The 15,931-nt window shown below is 46.8% G+C and overlaps 1 protein-coding gene across 1 annotated transcript; it reads right to left on the reverse strand.

The window, feature by feature from the left end:
• Positions 1–5,344: 5,344 nt before the first annotated feature.
• Positions 5,345–15,699, reverse strand: LOC137562425 (E3 ubiquitin/ISG15 ligase TRIM25-like). Its single transcript, XM_068273769.1, has 2 exons — positions 15,615–15,699; positions 5,345–6,942 (listed from the first exon to the last, which is right to left on the reverse strand). Exon 2 carries the CDS (start codon positions 6,938–6,940, stop codon positions 5,345–5,347), a length of 1,596 nt encoding a protein of 531 aa, XP_068129870.1. The 5' UTR covers positions 6,941–6,942; positions 15,615–15,699.
• Positions 15,700–15,931: the final 232 nt, after the last annotated feature.

The raw sequence follows: 15,931 nt of genomic DNA on the forward strand, positions 1-15,931 counted from the left end.
GGGAAAATCTGCACGACAGGGTCGTGCAGATTCGCGTGCCTCAGGAATGCGGGCGAATCGCCGCTAATGTATTTAATAGTAAAAACGCATGCGTTTTTACATGCGTTTTTACCCGCGAATTCGCGGGCGATTTCGCACCTTTTCAATGTTATTTTGCCCTGGCAGTGTCATGGTTAATTTCGCATGGCACCCTGCCATGCGAAATCGCACGCGAAATCGCGGGTAAAAACGCATGCGGAAACGCATCCGCATGCGTTTTTACAAGCGTCGGAATGCGGCCGAAATCGCGTCGCAACAGTGGAAACGAGCCCATAGACTATCATTGCAATTTGCAGGGTTGGATTTTTGGCAGGAACAGATCTTTTGCAGCTACTGATCTTTTGTGTCTGTAGAGCATCTGTGTGTGCAGCATCTTGAAAAGTTTTTTTTCTGATGGGGAGTTCAGCTCCATAGAATAGACTGTGTAGGTATGGCTCTCATACTACATGGAAGGGGGTAAAACTGGTCTGTGATCTTTCATTTTCCAAAGACCATGGTCTGATGTGTGTATGAGCCTTAAGTGTGGCATGTGACTCATCTCTCTCACTGAGAAGGAGTTGGAGGACAGCCAAAGAGTGTGTAAAGTTTATCAATAGTTACATCTAACTAAATAGAATGTATCTATCTGAACTTCTGCATATCTCTCCACGGAACTTGAAACTTCTGTGTTTAACCCTTCCAATGCTGGTCTAGTAAAAAAAAAAATGCTTTTTGCATATATGCTGTAAATAATGTTTTAGAGCAAAGTTGAAATGCAGGGCTATATTCCGCTTTAAGGGGTAGAAAGACTGTGGTCCTCAAGTGGTTAAGCCAGGAATAAAAAAAAAAATCAGTTTTACTTTCCTGGGGCTTCTACCAGCCCTCTCCAGCCATCCCGTGCCCTCTCAGTCACTCTCACAGGGCCTCCGGTCCCCCGCCACCAGCTAGTTTCGTTTACGCTGACAGGCCCAAGAGGCCTGGCCACAAGTATTTTTCTTCGCATTGCCGTCCGCAATAGCGTCCTGCACAGGCGCAGGATGCTATTGAGGACGGGAACATGAAGGAGGATACGTGTGGCCAGGCCTGTGCAGGCGCAGAAAGCCCTCTGACTCCCTGTCAGCGAAAATGAAACTAGCTGGCAGTGATGGACCGGAGGCTCTGTGAGTGACGGCGAGGGCACAGGACGGCTGCAGGGGGCTGGTAGAAGCCCCAGGCAAGTAAAACTGATTTTTTATTCCTGGCTTAAGTGTCCTTTTAAGAAAGGTAAGTAGTTTGAAATTAGGTTTGCCATTAAGTTGGCGCTTTATGAGCGCTGCGTAATATGTTGGCGCTTTATAAATCAGCGCTGCGTAATATGTTGGCGCTTTATAAATACAATAAATAAATCCAAGCAATGTGTAGAGCTGTAATGGGAGAAATGTTTTAGTGTTCGTTTGGCGCCCACTACAAATGGGCAGATCTGGAACCCACTCGCTAGCGTTTTTTAATGAGCATTTTATAAGAGATTTCTTGAGCATTTTCTGGTGATTTTGGTAGCGATTTTAAAAAGTAAACGCTTTTTGCCAGCGATTGCCGAATTTTAATTCTGATTGGTCCTTTCAATGTATAATAATTTTATTTACAGTTTGCACTCTTAAAATCGCACTGAAATCGATATGTGTAGTGATTCCTGAGCGATTACGTCAGCATTTATATACTTTACATTGCAGGAACGCAAACGCTGACGCCACTAAAATGCTGCAAGTCCTGCGATAGCGATTTTGCTAATCACAATTGCTCCAGTAGAATTTGTCCCATCCATTAACATTAGCTGAACGTTTAGGGAAATCGCTAGAGTTTTTAACCCATTTGCGCTCCGTCGTTTTCACTTTCAGAAATGTTCACCTCCCATTCATTAGCCTATAACTTTATCACTACTTATCACAATGAACTGATCTATATCTTGTTTTTTCCGCCACCAATTAGGCTTTCTTTGGGGGGTACATTTTGCTAAGAGCCACTTTACTGTAAATGTATTTTAACAGGAAGAATAAGGAAAAAACTGAAAAAATGCATTATTTCTCACTTTTCAGCCATTATGGTTTTAAAATAATACATGCCTCCATAATTAAAACTGACGTATTGTATTTGCCCATATGTCCCGGTTATTACACCGTTAAAATTATGTCCCTATCATAATTTATGGTGACAATATTTTATTTGGAAATAAAGGTGCATTTTTTCCGCTTTGCATCTATCACTATTTACAAGTTTAAAATAAAAAAATATAGAACTATTTCATCTTTACATTGATATTTAAAAAGTTTAGACCCTTAGGTAAATATTTAATATAAAAAAAAAAATTACAATAAAAAAAAAAAATGTAAACATTTTATTTGGATAGTTTTGGGAGGGTGGGATGTAAACAATATGTTTATAATGTAAATGTGTGTTTGAATTTTATTTTTTTTACTTTTAGTTGTAGTTTTACTTTTTGGCCACAAGATGGCGGCCATGAGTTTGTTTACATGACGTCACTCTAAGCGTAACACACGCTTAGAGCGACGCATGGGGTACGTTACAGCCAGAAAAAGCGAAGCTTCCGTGAGAAGCTGTCGCTTTTTCAGCGGGGAGAGGAATCAGTGATCGGGCACCATAGCCCGATTCACTGATTGCCTGGCTAACGAACCGCGGGCCGGGAGCGCGTGCACGTGCGCGATCGGCCGCGGGAGCGTGCGGCAGCGCGCATGGTTCCTGGACGTAGTTTCAACGTCCAGGAACCAAAATAGGTTAATCTGGGGGAAAAAAAAAATCGCTGTAGTGGGTTCCAGCCCTCACACTGATTACAGGTTTACCCTGCACTCTTTTGATACTGTTTTTTTAACTATATTTTAGTCTAGTCTAACACAGATATTCATGAAAAAAAAAAAACAATTAAAAAAACTACTTTGTTATATATGTTATTTTGCAATTTGGGCTTCACCCCGCACCCTTTTTTCTCCAAGCGCCCTTATTTAAGGAAACCCTGTAATTTTAAAAAACCCTCTGGGGGAACTTACCTCAGGAAGGGGAAGTTTCTGGATCCTAACGAGGCTTCCCCATCCTCCATACCATGGTGGCAGCGCTAGAAGCTCCGACTAGGTAACACGTAAATATTTACCTTACCTTACCGCTTCCCCCCCATCATGCAGCCTCCGTAGATGCGCAGACATGCGCGAAACGGCCGTCAGGCTTAAAACCACCCAGCACCCACCGCACCACAAGGTATCCCACCAGAAACTTTGAACTTTATGTTTTGTACCACAGTGCTTATAGCCTGTTTACTGCATTGTATGCATCACCATTTATACTGGGCAATAAATACAACTTTTAGCAGTGCCGGTTTCTTCTGCTTTCTGCCTCCTCTGCAAATATTTACCTTCCCTGGCTCCAGCGCAGGCTCAGTAGTGGCTCTCCGCTCGGGCTTAGACGGAAATAGTTGAGCCTGATCAGGTCCGCTCCACTGCACAGGTGCGAGTTACAGCAGACACGATTGGGCTCTGCGATTTCCAGCTGAGCCCATTGGTAAGTCGCTATTGTGCCTGCGCTGGAGCCAGGGAAGGTAAATATTGCAGGCGCTACTGCACTTGCACCACAGCTGACATCCTTGTGTGGTTTCAGGGGAGCCAGTGCTGCCACCGTGGGATGGAGGAAGACAGTGCAGCCTCATTAAGATCCAGAGGCTTCCCCCGCCCGAGGTAAGGACCCCCCAGGGGACCGTTTTTACATTATATGCAGCTAAAGCAGAGACTATAGAGTGATAGGGATACAGAAGGTGACATTTCTGACTCTGAGAATGTTACTTGCCTGCCTGTCATGCTGATCCTCTGCTTCTAATGCCTCCCAAGTCACTGACAGAATGATGATGCAACTGTGACGCCACTGGCTGTATGCTTGTTCCAGATGTGACACAAGACTGCTGTAGCAGGAATATCAGTAACACTCACTGGCATTTGTGATTTCAGCCTGCAGGTGCCTCTAGCTTCACATTCCTCCCATTATAAAGTTTTCAGTCACCGGTAAAACAAACAAGTACAGCCCTATGCAACAATTTTGTCTACCTTACATTTATATATTCGTTTCATCCATTGGCCACTAAAGACTATGAACTCAGAAACAGTGGTGTAAATAGACTTTATAGGGGCCCTCTTGGTTCCCAAACCCCATGCGGGTCACGTGATTGGGAGCCAGGGAATGGCAGCAGTGTTCTGCTGTGCAGACAAACAAAAATGACAGCGCTCACAGGCTGCAACGGGCTTATAAACCATCAAGGGGCGTGTACAGACCCCCAAGGGCTAAATACACGCCTTGAATCCAAATCAGATGCAAAATTATGCAAATTTAAATACTAATTTATGTACTAGTCCCTAATCTAAAATTTGAATGCAGATTGGATGCAGGCTACCACAAGTATACTTAGAACATTTTACATAGAGAAAAGGGTGTAGGCAGCGCTTCCAAATACAGAAGGCTGCACCTGAATTGATTAAGCTGCAGAGAAGCTATGTAAAATGTTCTAAGTATACTTGTGGTAGCCTGCATCCAATCTGCATTCAAATTTTAGATTAGGGACTAGTACATAAATTAGCATTTAAATTTGCATAATTTTGCATCTGATTTGGATTCAAGGCGTGTATTTAGCCCTTGGGGGTCTGTACACGCCCCTTGATGGTTTATAAGCCCGTTGCAGCCTGTGAGCGCTGTCATTTTTGTTTGTCTGTCTTGAAGAGATGTGTATACCATTGTATGATAAGTCGCACCAGGTAAGTTATGCTTTTAATGTCAGGTTAGTGGTAAGTCTTCCCCGAGGGGGCACGTCACCGCCGGGGGGGGGGGGGAAGTCTAGTAGGAAATTATTTGTGCACATATTATTTGCTGAAGCTAACGCCCTCCATTGCTGTACCTGTTTGAATGCATGTTCTGTAATATGGTCCATTGGAGCTCTGCACGTCTCTGCAGCTTAATCAATTCAGGTGCAGCTTTCTGTATTTGGAAGCGCTGCCTACACCCTTTTCTCTATGTAAAGTGTTCTGCTGTGAAGCAGCGTCTGGAAGCGGGAGAAATTATAGACCCTCCCTAAACTTGCTACTCTGTATGACAGGAGGAGGTGGCAGGGATGATTTTTTTTGTAAGCAAATAGAGAGTTTTTTTTGCTAACTGACTTCACTTTCAGTTGAGGAGAGGGAGGAGGTGGGGGCCCCAAAGCCTCTGGACCCCCCCCCCCCTGCGATGGCAGGGGTGATTGATACCCCCGTGCTCAGAAAAGAAAAATGTATTAATCTGGCCAGTAAGTTATATTATTACATAATTACTTATAAGGCAGAATCTTCACCCAGTCAGCCTTTCCATTATACACACATAGCACAGCATGGAGGGGCTCAGTGAAGGTGGCAGTGAAAGTGTGTAAGAGTCTGATTGGGTCACACAGCTCATAAAAGGACAGCTGCCCCGCCTCATAATCCAGACACACCCTGACTCTGTTACTAGAGATACTGTGAGGAATCGGGATCACTTTACTGTCATGGACCACTGTATACTGATTATTCTTTCTCCGCAAACACCAGGACTTGTTGTTATTACCAATATGTGCCAGATCACCTTCCCTCTCTATACTGGGATAACACATTCCAATTTTACACCCCCCTTTTTCCTTGCACTCAGCTTCCCAGCAATGCTGCCCTGAGGAGAAACTCTGACTGCTGATTACATTTAAACGTTTCTGAAACCTCTCTGGTCTTACTGGGCGGTTCTGCTTTACTCCTACATAAGTTGCAGTTTTCCTGTCATCCGATATGTTTAAATAATTATTAGCTGTGTTTATATCCAGTGATATGTCTGTCATTCTGTATTTACTATAAATCCCACCATTTACCTCAGTTATTATGTCAGACAATGTATGTAATGTCTGTGAGATCAGAGCCACATCCAGATCCCCTGCAGCCTGGAGACATTTATCATGTCCCTCTGTGTCCCCATTACCCCCCTCCTCAGTGTCACACAAGTCACCCGTGTATGGTTCCTGTAGGACAGTCAGTGGGTCAGACATGTTACACAGCTTCTCAATGTCACCCATCTTAGCAGACAGCTTCTCTTTGTTTATTTCAAGTTGTTGGATAGAATGAGAAATAGAAAGTGACATCTGCTCTTCCTGCCTGGAGACCTCAGCCAGGACTTTCTCCTCCAGGTCTTCCAGCTGTCTCCTCAGGTCTCTGATCAGGGCAGTCACTCTTGCTTTCATGTCAGTTGATTTTCCATGTGTGCTTCTCATGCGTTCCTGCAGCTCCTGGACTCTTTTCTCAGCCTTCTCTCTCTCTGTGGTCAGGTCCAGCAGATCATTTCTCAGCTTCTTTCTCTTCTTTTCAGAGGCCTCCTCCAGCTTCTCCACCTTGTGTCCCTGATGTTCTCCATCCAGCCTGCAGGACACACAGATACAGGCATTGTCCTCAGTGCAGTAATACTCCAGGATCTTCTTATGCACAGAGCATTTCCTGCTCCCCAGGGAAGTGGTGGGGTCAATGATGATGTGCTCTGGTGACTTGCTATGGACTCTCAGGTGTTTATCGCACAGGGAAACCTCACAGTGCAGACAAGTCTTAGCAGCAGGTACAGGAGAATCCACACAATAAGTACAGAAGACTCCACTCTCCTCCTGATGTGGCTGCACAGGCAGGAAACTCTCCACAATGTTACACAGAGTTATGTTCCTGACCAGGACAGGGCGCTCCACACACTCTGCTCTGCATTCTGGGCAGGAGTAACGTCCAGCCTCCTCCTGTGTATCCAGCACACAATCAATACAGCCCCGGCAGAAGTTGTGTCCACATCTCAGTATTACGGGATCTGTATAAGTGTTCAGGCGGATGGAACAGTCCAGCAGCTCCTTCCTCACATCAGCAGAGGCCATGGCTGAGAGCGGGAGAGAGAAATGAAAGTAACTGACAGTCAGGAAGCAGCAGAATGTGACTCACAATGAGGGTGGGGCAGAGTCAGTGTATTGCTCAATATGTACAAACACTGCTGAGATAAAACTGCCAATGCATGCATTGATTTTTCTGATCCAATCTGACAGTAATCGAGAGCTTCAAAATATCTAAGCGGTTTATCTTTCATTGATTTAGTGCAGGTTATCGAGTGAGAGCCTCAATAGATTTTTGGAATCTAGTGAAATTGAGGTTATTGTGCATGATAGGAATCAGTCGCTATCTGATCAATTTCCAACCAGACGGGGATCGATTGGCTTGGCATATCAAAACATAATCCACCCGAGTAAACAATTGTGTTACTTTTGGGGGGACAGCCACCCCTTCCCTCTTAAAAGCAAGTCTTTGTCCAGATCTTTTCTCTTAATGTCTCCTTTTTTGAACATTGTACTCAGCTGAAGCTTCAATATGGGCAAATTGGGCACTTGCCAGAGTCCATAGGACCCCCCCCCCCCCCCAACTCACCCCCTGCTAAGGTGAGGTCACCCCTTTGCTTGACCTGCTTGTTCCATCAAGGGTGCGACATCAGCATCCTCCCCAGGGCCGGATTTTCAGCTCAGGAGCCTATGGGCACAGAAGTTCTGGTGCCCTAAACTCTGCCCCTCAGCACAGGCCACACCCCAAGTCACACCCCCTTTTCTTAACATACAAAATGATCAAATATAAGCCAACATTTCTGACAACAAGCAGATGATACAGATCGCAATGAAATTATACTAATAACACAAAAATGGATAGTTTCTAATCACAGGCATCTGCCTGTGATTAGAAACTATCCATTTTTGTGTTATTAGTATAATAATCATGTTTAGTGATAGGGAGATTATAGTGATAGGAAGGTGGTGGTAGGCAATGTGGATGGTCAGTGAGCTTAAATTGGTTACGATTAGTCTGCAGAGTGAAAGTGAACCCAATCAAAATGGGCTCAATTGTGGCATTTTGATTGGTTCAATTTCAGTCTGCTGTTGGAGGAGAGGTTGATGACATTGGGGTTCACCTGTACTCACTAGTTGAGGCCATAGCGTTTGTTACTCTGTGTGACCATGCAGCAATACAGCAGAAACCGACACAGGCCTTGTTTTAGGCTGCTTTCACAGTGGGACGTTACAGGCGCACATTAGAGCAGCCTGTAATGCAGCCCACCGCACAATAATGAAAAATCAATGGGCTGTTCACAGTGCACACGTTGCGTTACATTGTAACGCTGCACGTCAAGTTAAAGTGCTGCGTGCTGTACGTTATAAGCGGCTAAGCTGCGTTAGATTGCTTGCACATGCTCAGTGATGTTGGAGGAGGAGGTCTCCCCTGCTCCTCCGCGGCCAGCCACATGGCTAATTAATATTCACTGCACTGTGACGTGCAGTGTTTACTTCCTGGAGCGGCCGCTCTGTGCGGCGATTGGCTGGTGAGACCACGTGATGCGGATCACGTGGTCTCCGCATCACACAGCACAAAAAAGGTGCACCAAGAGCTGCATAACGCAGCTCTTGGTAGCGTCCTCCTCCAGCACCACCAGGCGTTGCGTTAGGGGCACGTTATGTGACCTATAACGTCCCCTAAAACGCAAGGTCCTGGTGGGAAAGAAGCCTTAGGGTTAAACGTAAAGATACCTTACAGAGCTGGTAATTGGGTCATGTCTGTAAGAACCAGTTATGTTCTTGCAATGGGGCCGACTCTACAGAATAACCCATTTTCAGAAAAGTCATCATCCAGACCCCTCATTAGGTTTAGTCAGTGGTGCTCACCGCCAGGTCGTGATCACGCTTACGCGTGGATTCACGACCATTTTGACGCATTCCGCCTCGGACACGAAAATCCGTGAATAGATTTTCAACCACGAAAATCTACTTCGGCTTCGCGTGAATGCGGACAGAAATCCGCATTCACGCTCGTGAAACCCGGGGCTGAAGTCGTGGTTTGCGGAAATGCGTCAAACTATGCGAAAGTGACACATTGCAGGCCAATCAGAGTGCTCCAGCCAGGCCCTAGCAACCAATCACAGGAGGGGAGCTATGCCCTCCCCTCCTGAATATAAAGCGGCGGCCATGATGGAAAAGCTCTGTCCTTGCTACTAGACTGTGGTGCTGAGAGGATTATCTCCAGGCCATTGTTGTTTGAGCAAGTGCATTTATTGTGTTAAAAACAAAGCGTTTTTTTTGCTAACACTGCTCTTATACTGTACACAGTTAGCTAGTCAGTGAGTGATTGCTGTAGTTAGTTGTAGTCAGTGTAGTGTAGTGGGAGTGTGGGAGTCTAGTGATTATTTAACTGTGTGTAGTGCTGTGCAGGCAGGTTCAGTGCTGCAGTGTAGTGGGAGTGGGGATTATCTGTGTGTAGAGTGCAGGCAGGCAGGTTAGTGCAGCTGCAGTGTTCACTTGTATATTCCAGTGACAGTTATACACTTGTACTATTTGCAGGCAGCCAGTCACACCGCCGGCGCCGCCACTCTCTGCCAGCGCTGTTCATTCATTCTGTCAGTGACCTTGTGCCGTGCCCAGTGCCCACTGCTCGCTCGCTCGCTGGCATATGAGCATCTCATTACACAGTGTGACATCCTTGTGTGCCCACTGCATCCTTCAGTGACCTAGTTGTATATCCAGTGCCCACTGCTGTGCCCACTGCATCCTTCAGTGACCTTGTACTGTGGCCACTGCATCCTTCAGTGACCTAGTTGTATATCCAGTGCCCACTGCTGTGCCCACTGCATCCTTCAGTGACCTTGTACTGTGGCCACTGCATCCTTCAGTGACCTAGTTGTATATCCAGTGCCCACTGCTGTGCCCACTGCATCCTTCAGTGACCTTGTACTGTGGCCACTGCATCCTTCAGTGACCTTGTACTGTGTCCACTGCATCCTTCAGTGACCTTGTACTGTGGCCACTGCATCCTTCAGTGACCTAGTTGTATATCCAGTGCCCACTGCTGTGCCCACTGCATCCTTCAGTGACCTTGTACTGTGGCCACTGCATCCTTCAGTGACCTAGTTGTATATCCAGTGCCCACTGCTGTGCCCACTGCATCCTTCAGTGACCTTGTACTGTGCCCACTGCATCCTTCAGTGACCTTGTACTGTGCCCACTGCATCCTTCAGTGACCTTGTACTGTGCCCACTGCATCCTTCAGTGACCTAGTTGTATATCCAGTGCCCACTGCATCCTTCAGTGACCTTGTACTGTGGTCACTGCATCCTTCAGTGACCTAGTTGTATATCCAGTGCCCACTGCTGTGCCCACTGCATCCTTCAGTGACCTTGTACTGTGGCCACTGCATCCTTCAGTGACCTTGTGCTGTGCCCACTGCATCCTTCAGTGACCTTGTACTGTGCCCACTGCATCCAGTGATTCATTACTAGCAACATGTCTGGCAGGGTTTCGCGGGGTGAGAGGAAAGGGAGTTCAATTGCCTCAGCCACTTCTGGGACTGCTCCACGTCCAGGGAGAGGACGCCCAGCTGTACGTGGTCGTGATGCAGCAGAAAGGGGGGCAGCAAAGCCTGGGCCGAGTCAGCGGACGCCATTGTCCAAATATTTTAAAGTTTCTGGTCCCCGTGTGGTGGTTGAGCAAATGGAACCTGACGTACTCATGGACATCATGACTTCCTCCCAGACCTCTACTGTGAGCACCACTCCAAGCAGTAGCAGCAGCAGCCAACATCCCACGCTTGTTGTGACATCCACCCCAGCACCCACTGGTCAGCAGCCCTCCCAGGATGACAGCGTTCTGTCCCTCAGTCCGGCATCTGGGAACCTGCTGATGCAAGAAGCACAGGACTTACTGGGGACTGATGTGGCAGAGATTGAGATCGGGCCACAATCACAAGCGTTGTTGAGTTCTGGTGATGAAGAAGAGGGGTCTGTGTCTGGGGATGTAGGGACAGAAGAGGAGGCGGGGGAGTCAGAGGAAGAGCTGGATTATGATGATGCTGCTGCTGATGACGTTGTGGACCCTAACTATGTGCAGCCTGCTGAGTCCGTGGAAGAATGGTCAGAGCAGGATGACGAGTCACCTCGGCCTAGGCAAGGATATCGCCATATGTCAGGCAGGGGCAGGGGCATCGGCAGCAGTGGGCGTGGAGGAAGTAGACATGGGAGTGCATTCAACATTTCATTGCAATAACATAACTTAAATCAATATATAACTTCAAAAATACTCAGACTCCAATAGGCGTTTAACAGGCCGCGGCCTCTTTATTTGATAACGGGGGAGGGGTTTGATTACTTTAAACTTGGGAAACTTATTTCCTTTATTAACAACCCAAACCAAACAACTTTTATTAAACCACCATTTACCAAAACACCAAAACGTAAAACCAGTAAAACCGGGATTGATGGTCAGGGGACCCAACTCAATCCCACACAAAGTCCTTTTAAAGTCCATAACCTCCCCACCAGGCAGGCCTAAGGCCTGGCACCTCCCACCCCCACGGCCTGTTCCACCATCTCCTGCATATTTACATTAAAATGTCCATACCAATTTCAGAGAGATGCACCCCATCTGAACGGTATAGACCTCTGACACCACCTTCCAGCTCTCTATGGCGGTAAGCAAAACCTCCTAGAGTAGGCATAAACTTGCTTATCCGCCGGTTGACTTTTTCCTTCATTTTCTCCAAGAAAAATGACTCAGGGTCAGATACCCATACTAAACGTGACACCACTTCTGAGAAGACTAGGACAGTCCCAGGCAACATTACGCTCAAAGTCTGCAGATCTGTTTTTGATGTCATGTATCAACTGTAATGTCCGCAGCTTCCCAATGTCGTTTCCGCTCAGGTGTATCACCAAAACCGCAGGCGGCTGCTCCGACCAGAGTGCTTCTGAAATTAGCGGAAGGAGACCCTTCCACTGTAGTCCCCTAATTCCCTTCCAGGAAACTGACATACCAATGTGTTGCAAGTCCAAAAGCTCACCGAAAGGCCTGCGAGCAGCTCTCCTACCAGTCCAAAATACGTAGGAATGCCCGCAGAGCCACACGGTTCAACTATCCCTGCCTGAAAACAGAATGAAAAGTTAGTACAAACACAAACGGGGACGAACGTATAACATAAAACGCCTGGAGTCCCCTCTGCCTAAACGTTCGATAGACTCGGCACTCATACACAGTCTCGCAGCATCGGTAGCTGCCCCAATCCTAAACGAGTGTGTAGAAATACGCTCGTTCTGCAACCCCAGCACACACAGACAACGTTTTAAAAACTGAGGAAAATTGAAATTTAGTAACCGGCAGCCCGTCAGCATGACATAAAAAGAAACAGAAGATGAATGACAAGACAGGAAAGACTGGACAACAAAAACCGGGCATAACAGAGATCCTGGTAAGGCATATAGAGATAACCATACACCCCTACCCTGTCTATCCATTTTTGACCTGCACACGAACAGATCGACACGGTCGGGGAAAACCCGAACATGCTGCCCTTCTAACTGAGACTGTTTAGATTTTGAAGGGGCGACCAATTCTGACACTCTAAGCGCAGCAAAAAAGGCCAGACAGAAGGCTGTTGAAAGTGAAAGTTCATACGGATCCGCGCAAACCGAGCGCAGGACTGTAGTAATGCCCACCAACAGATTGAAACTGATCGGACGCCTATCATCATTAGTCTTAGAATTGGATTTAAACCCCTGCAAAAACTGCCGCACTACAAAATAAGCATTGACTGGAGGAGCATTAAATAGTTTCCTGAAAAAGGATATACCTGCTAATGTTTTGTACATATGACTGTACGACCAGCGTGAATGTAAACCTTCACACAAGAAGGCTAACACCACATCTGCATCATCCTGGAGAGCAGAGACAGCGATCTCCTGGCAAAACTGACACCACCCGGACCACGCTGATGAATATGCCTCCCAGGTCTTATGCGCTACAGACTGCGACACTAAGAAAGAGAGTAATCCCAGATCACCTCCCATAAGTCCTCTGGGCATATGTCCCATTCCATTGCTACCTCCTGCGCTAAGCGCCTGAAGTCCCGCAAACGCTGGCGGGATAAGCAATCAGCGATTACATTTTCTCTACCTGGCAGATACTCTGCTTTCAGCCAAATATTGTAATGTAATGAATAATAAACTAATTTATTGAGCACTTTCAGAACAGAAATAGACTTAGAAGTTAAGCAGTTTACGACGACCATTACCCCTTTATTGTCTGTATGCAACAGTATTCTCTTGTTTTGGAAATGTTCACCCCACAGCACCAAAGCGACCAGCACTGGAAATAGCTCAAGGATCACGATAGATCTCATAGCACCACTTGCCACCCAGGATACCGGCCAAGTAGCAGCACACCACCTGCCGTCCCAAAATGCGCCCAAACCTACAGATCCCGCCGCGTCCGTAAAAAGGTGCAGTTCGGTCGCTGTCTGAAAATCCGTTTGCCACAACGTTCGGCCGTAATAAACAGACAAAATTGCTTCCACACTAGCAAATCATGTTTTACTTCCGCCGATAGACGTATGTGCAAACCCGGGGAAACAAGACCTGATATGGACAGCGCCAATCGCCGGGAAAAAACTCTGCCCATTGGTAATATCCTGGTGGAAATGCGAGCAAACCTAGCGCTGATTGTATTCCTTTCACCGTGGATTTCTTCTTTATCAATAAACTATTGATCCTGGCCTTTAAACCAGCAATTTTTTTTTTTTTTTCGGGGAGGCGACACTCCATCCTAATGGTGTCAATGCAGATGCCCAGAAAACATATCTCTGTGCATGGGCGTACTGTCTTACCGGGAGCCAGGGGAACCCCAAAATACTCCATCAACTCTACAAACGATTGTAACAAGGAAGAGCAGAGGTTACTATCCCTTCCCATGTCATGCTCATAAAGGACGGCCCACTCCAGGAATGTAGAAAATTGTTCAAAATATAAACAAGATAAGGAACACCCCATAGGGAGACAACGATCAAAATAAACAAATCCCTGAATTTGAAACCTAAAGAAGAAAACCGGTAGGACAGATGGGAAAACCTGAAAGACCGATTTAATATCCGTTTTGGCCATAAGGGGCCCTCGGACCAAAAGATTTTACCATATCTGCTGCCTGATCAAAAGTGGTATAGCTTACAGAGGACAACTCTTCCGGGATTGAATCGTTCAAAGAACCCCCCTTTGGGAAAGACAAGTGGTGAATAATTCGAAAGTCCCCTGGGTCTTTTTTCGGCACCACTCACAGGGGAGAAAGACGAAAATTCACAAAGGGGGGGGGGGTCCCAGAAAGGATCGGCAATCCTGCCGGCCTCAATTCCTTAATAATTTTTTCCTGTACTACCTCCGGGAACTGTTCAACTGATTTTAGATTTTAAAGAGAATCTGTACTCTGAAATTCTTACAATAAAAAGCATACCATTCTATTCATTATGTGCTCCTGGTCCCCTCTGTGCTGTTTCTGCCATTCTCTGCTGCAAACCTGGCTTGTAATTGCCAGTTTTAGGCAGTGTTTACAAACAAACTAACCAGCTTCTAATAGGCTCAGCTAAGCAGAGTGTGTTAGTCACACAGAGCCTGCAGGGGGTGTGTACAGCTTCTAGCTAATCACAAGCAGCCCTGCACATTCCAGTCTGACTGCCTCAGCCTGACTGTGCCGACTATAGAGAGAAGATTAGATCATATAACAGAGATAACACAGCTACTGTGCAATTAGGAAAAGCTGCAGTAAGCCAGACCACATTAGAAAAGGCATAGGAACTTATAGCATAGAAGAAATAAAGATAAACAATTTGTTACAGAGTCTCTTTAAACTTCTTCACAACCCCTCCCCTCAAAAGGCGGTATATAAAACCCATTCAGGAAACCGCACCACAGAAATTTAGCCATCTCCTGGTCTGGGTAAATCCTTAGCCAGGGGATTAACTCTTCCAGCCGTAACTGGACTCGGCCCCTTTAAGAAAGGGCTCTTTTTGGGGATAAAAGTTCTGTGTCCCGGATTGCTTCTTCAAACATTTTGATAAAGAGTGACCCCCCGTACAAAAAGAGCACTCGTGCTTAAATTTACAATTTGCATTGCCCTAATCGTTAAATGCAAAACAAAACTCCTTTGCGCAACGTGGCATTCCTTTGAACTGTCGGCTTCCCAGGCTGCCCTCTATGCGGAAGCATCAGAGAAAACCACAGTTCAACATCTTTAGTTCCCCACTGCAGGTCAGATGTATAGCAATGCCTAAAAATCTCGTCATAGAGGAACATTCCAAGATAGTGCCAATGTGCTGTACAATCCCCACTCCATGCTCTGGATGTTTCTCCAAAAGGATACCAGCATAAATGCAGAAGGCCTGCAACCAATTGGAGAAAGTGCGCGCTACCGGGCGCCTACGATCATTCTCAGCATCTTTCCCCTCAATCTGGATAAATTCCTTAAATAGGGGATCCTGATTACTACCCATGTGACCCTTGTACCTGTGAACCTAACCAAACTGCTGAGCTATTGAGAGCAGCTGGAACCTGCAGAGGCAAAGAAGGGGTTAAAACAACAGTAGCTGTAGTATCCTAGCTCACTGCCCCCTCCTTACCCTGAGCCAGCAAACCAAGAACAGATTGCAATATGTACAACATTGTATCCAGCCTGTCAGGCTGGGAGCTTTGAACAAGCCCCAAACACTCACCCGGCTGCTGCTGAATTGCTGCCTGGGCAGGCTGGGCCTGTCCTCCATGCTGTCCATCTGGTCTGGCCGGAGCTGGATGCGGACGGAAATCCGCGTCTGGCGCAGGGTACGCCATGGCCGCTGCATCCTGGATGAAGCCTGGAGCTGGAGGTGGAGGCGCGGGCATCATCGCCCCGAGATTGCTGGCTGGAGCAGGAGCCAGGCGGGCCGCAGCCACCGCCTGTGGCGCAGCTCCCCGCTCGGAAGATCCGCTGGCTGTGCTGGGGCCCCCTCGCTTGGAGCGCGCAGGGGGAGGTGAGTAGGGCCGCTTCTGTTTG

Source organism: Hyperolius riggenbachi, chromosome 3 (assembly GCF_040937935.1).
Source record: "Hyperolius riggenbachi isolate aHypRig1 chromosome 3, aHypRig1.pri, whole genome shotgun sequence".
Lineage (NCBI taxonomy): Eukaryota > Metazoa > Chordata > Amphibia > Anura > Hyperoliidae > Hyperolius > Hyperolius riggenbachi.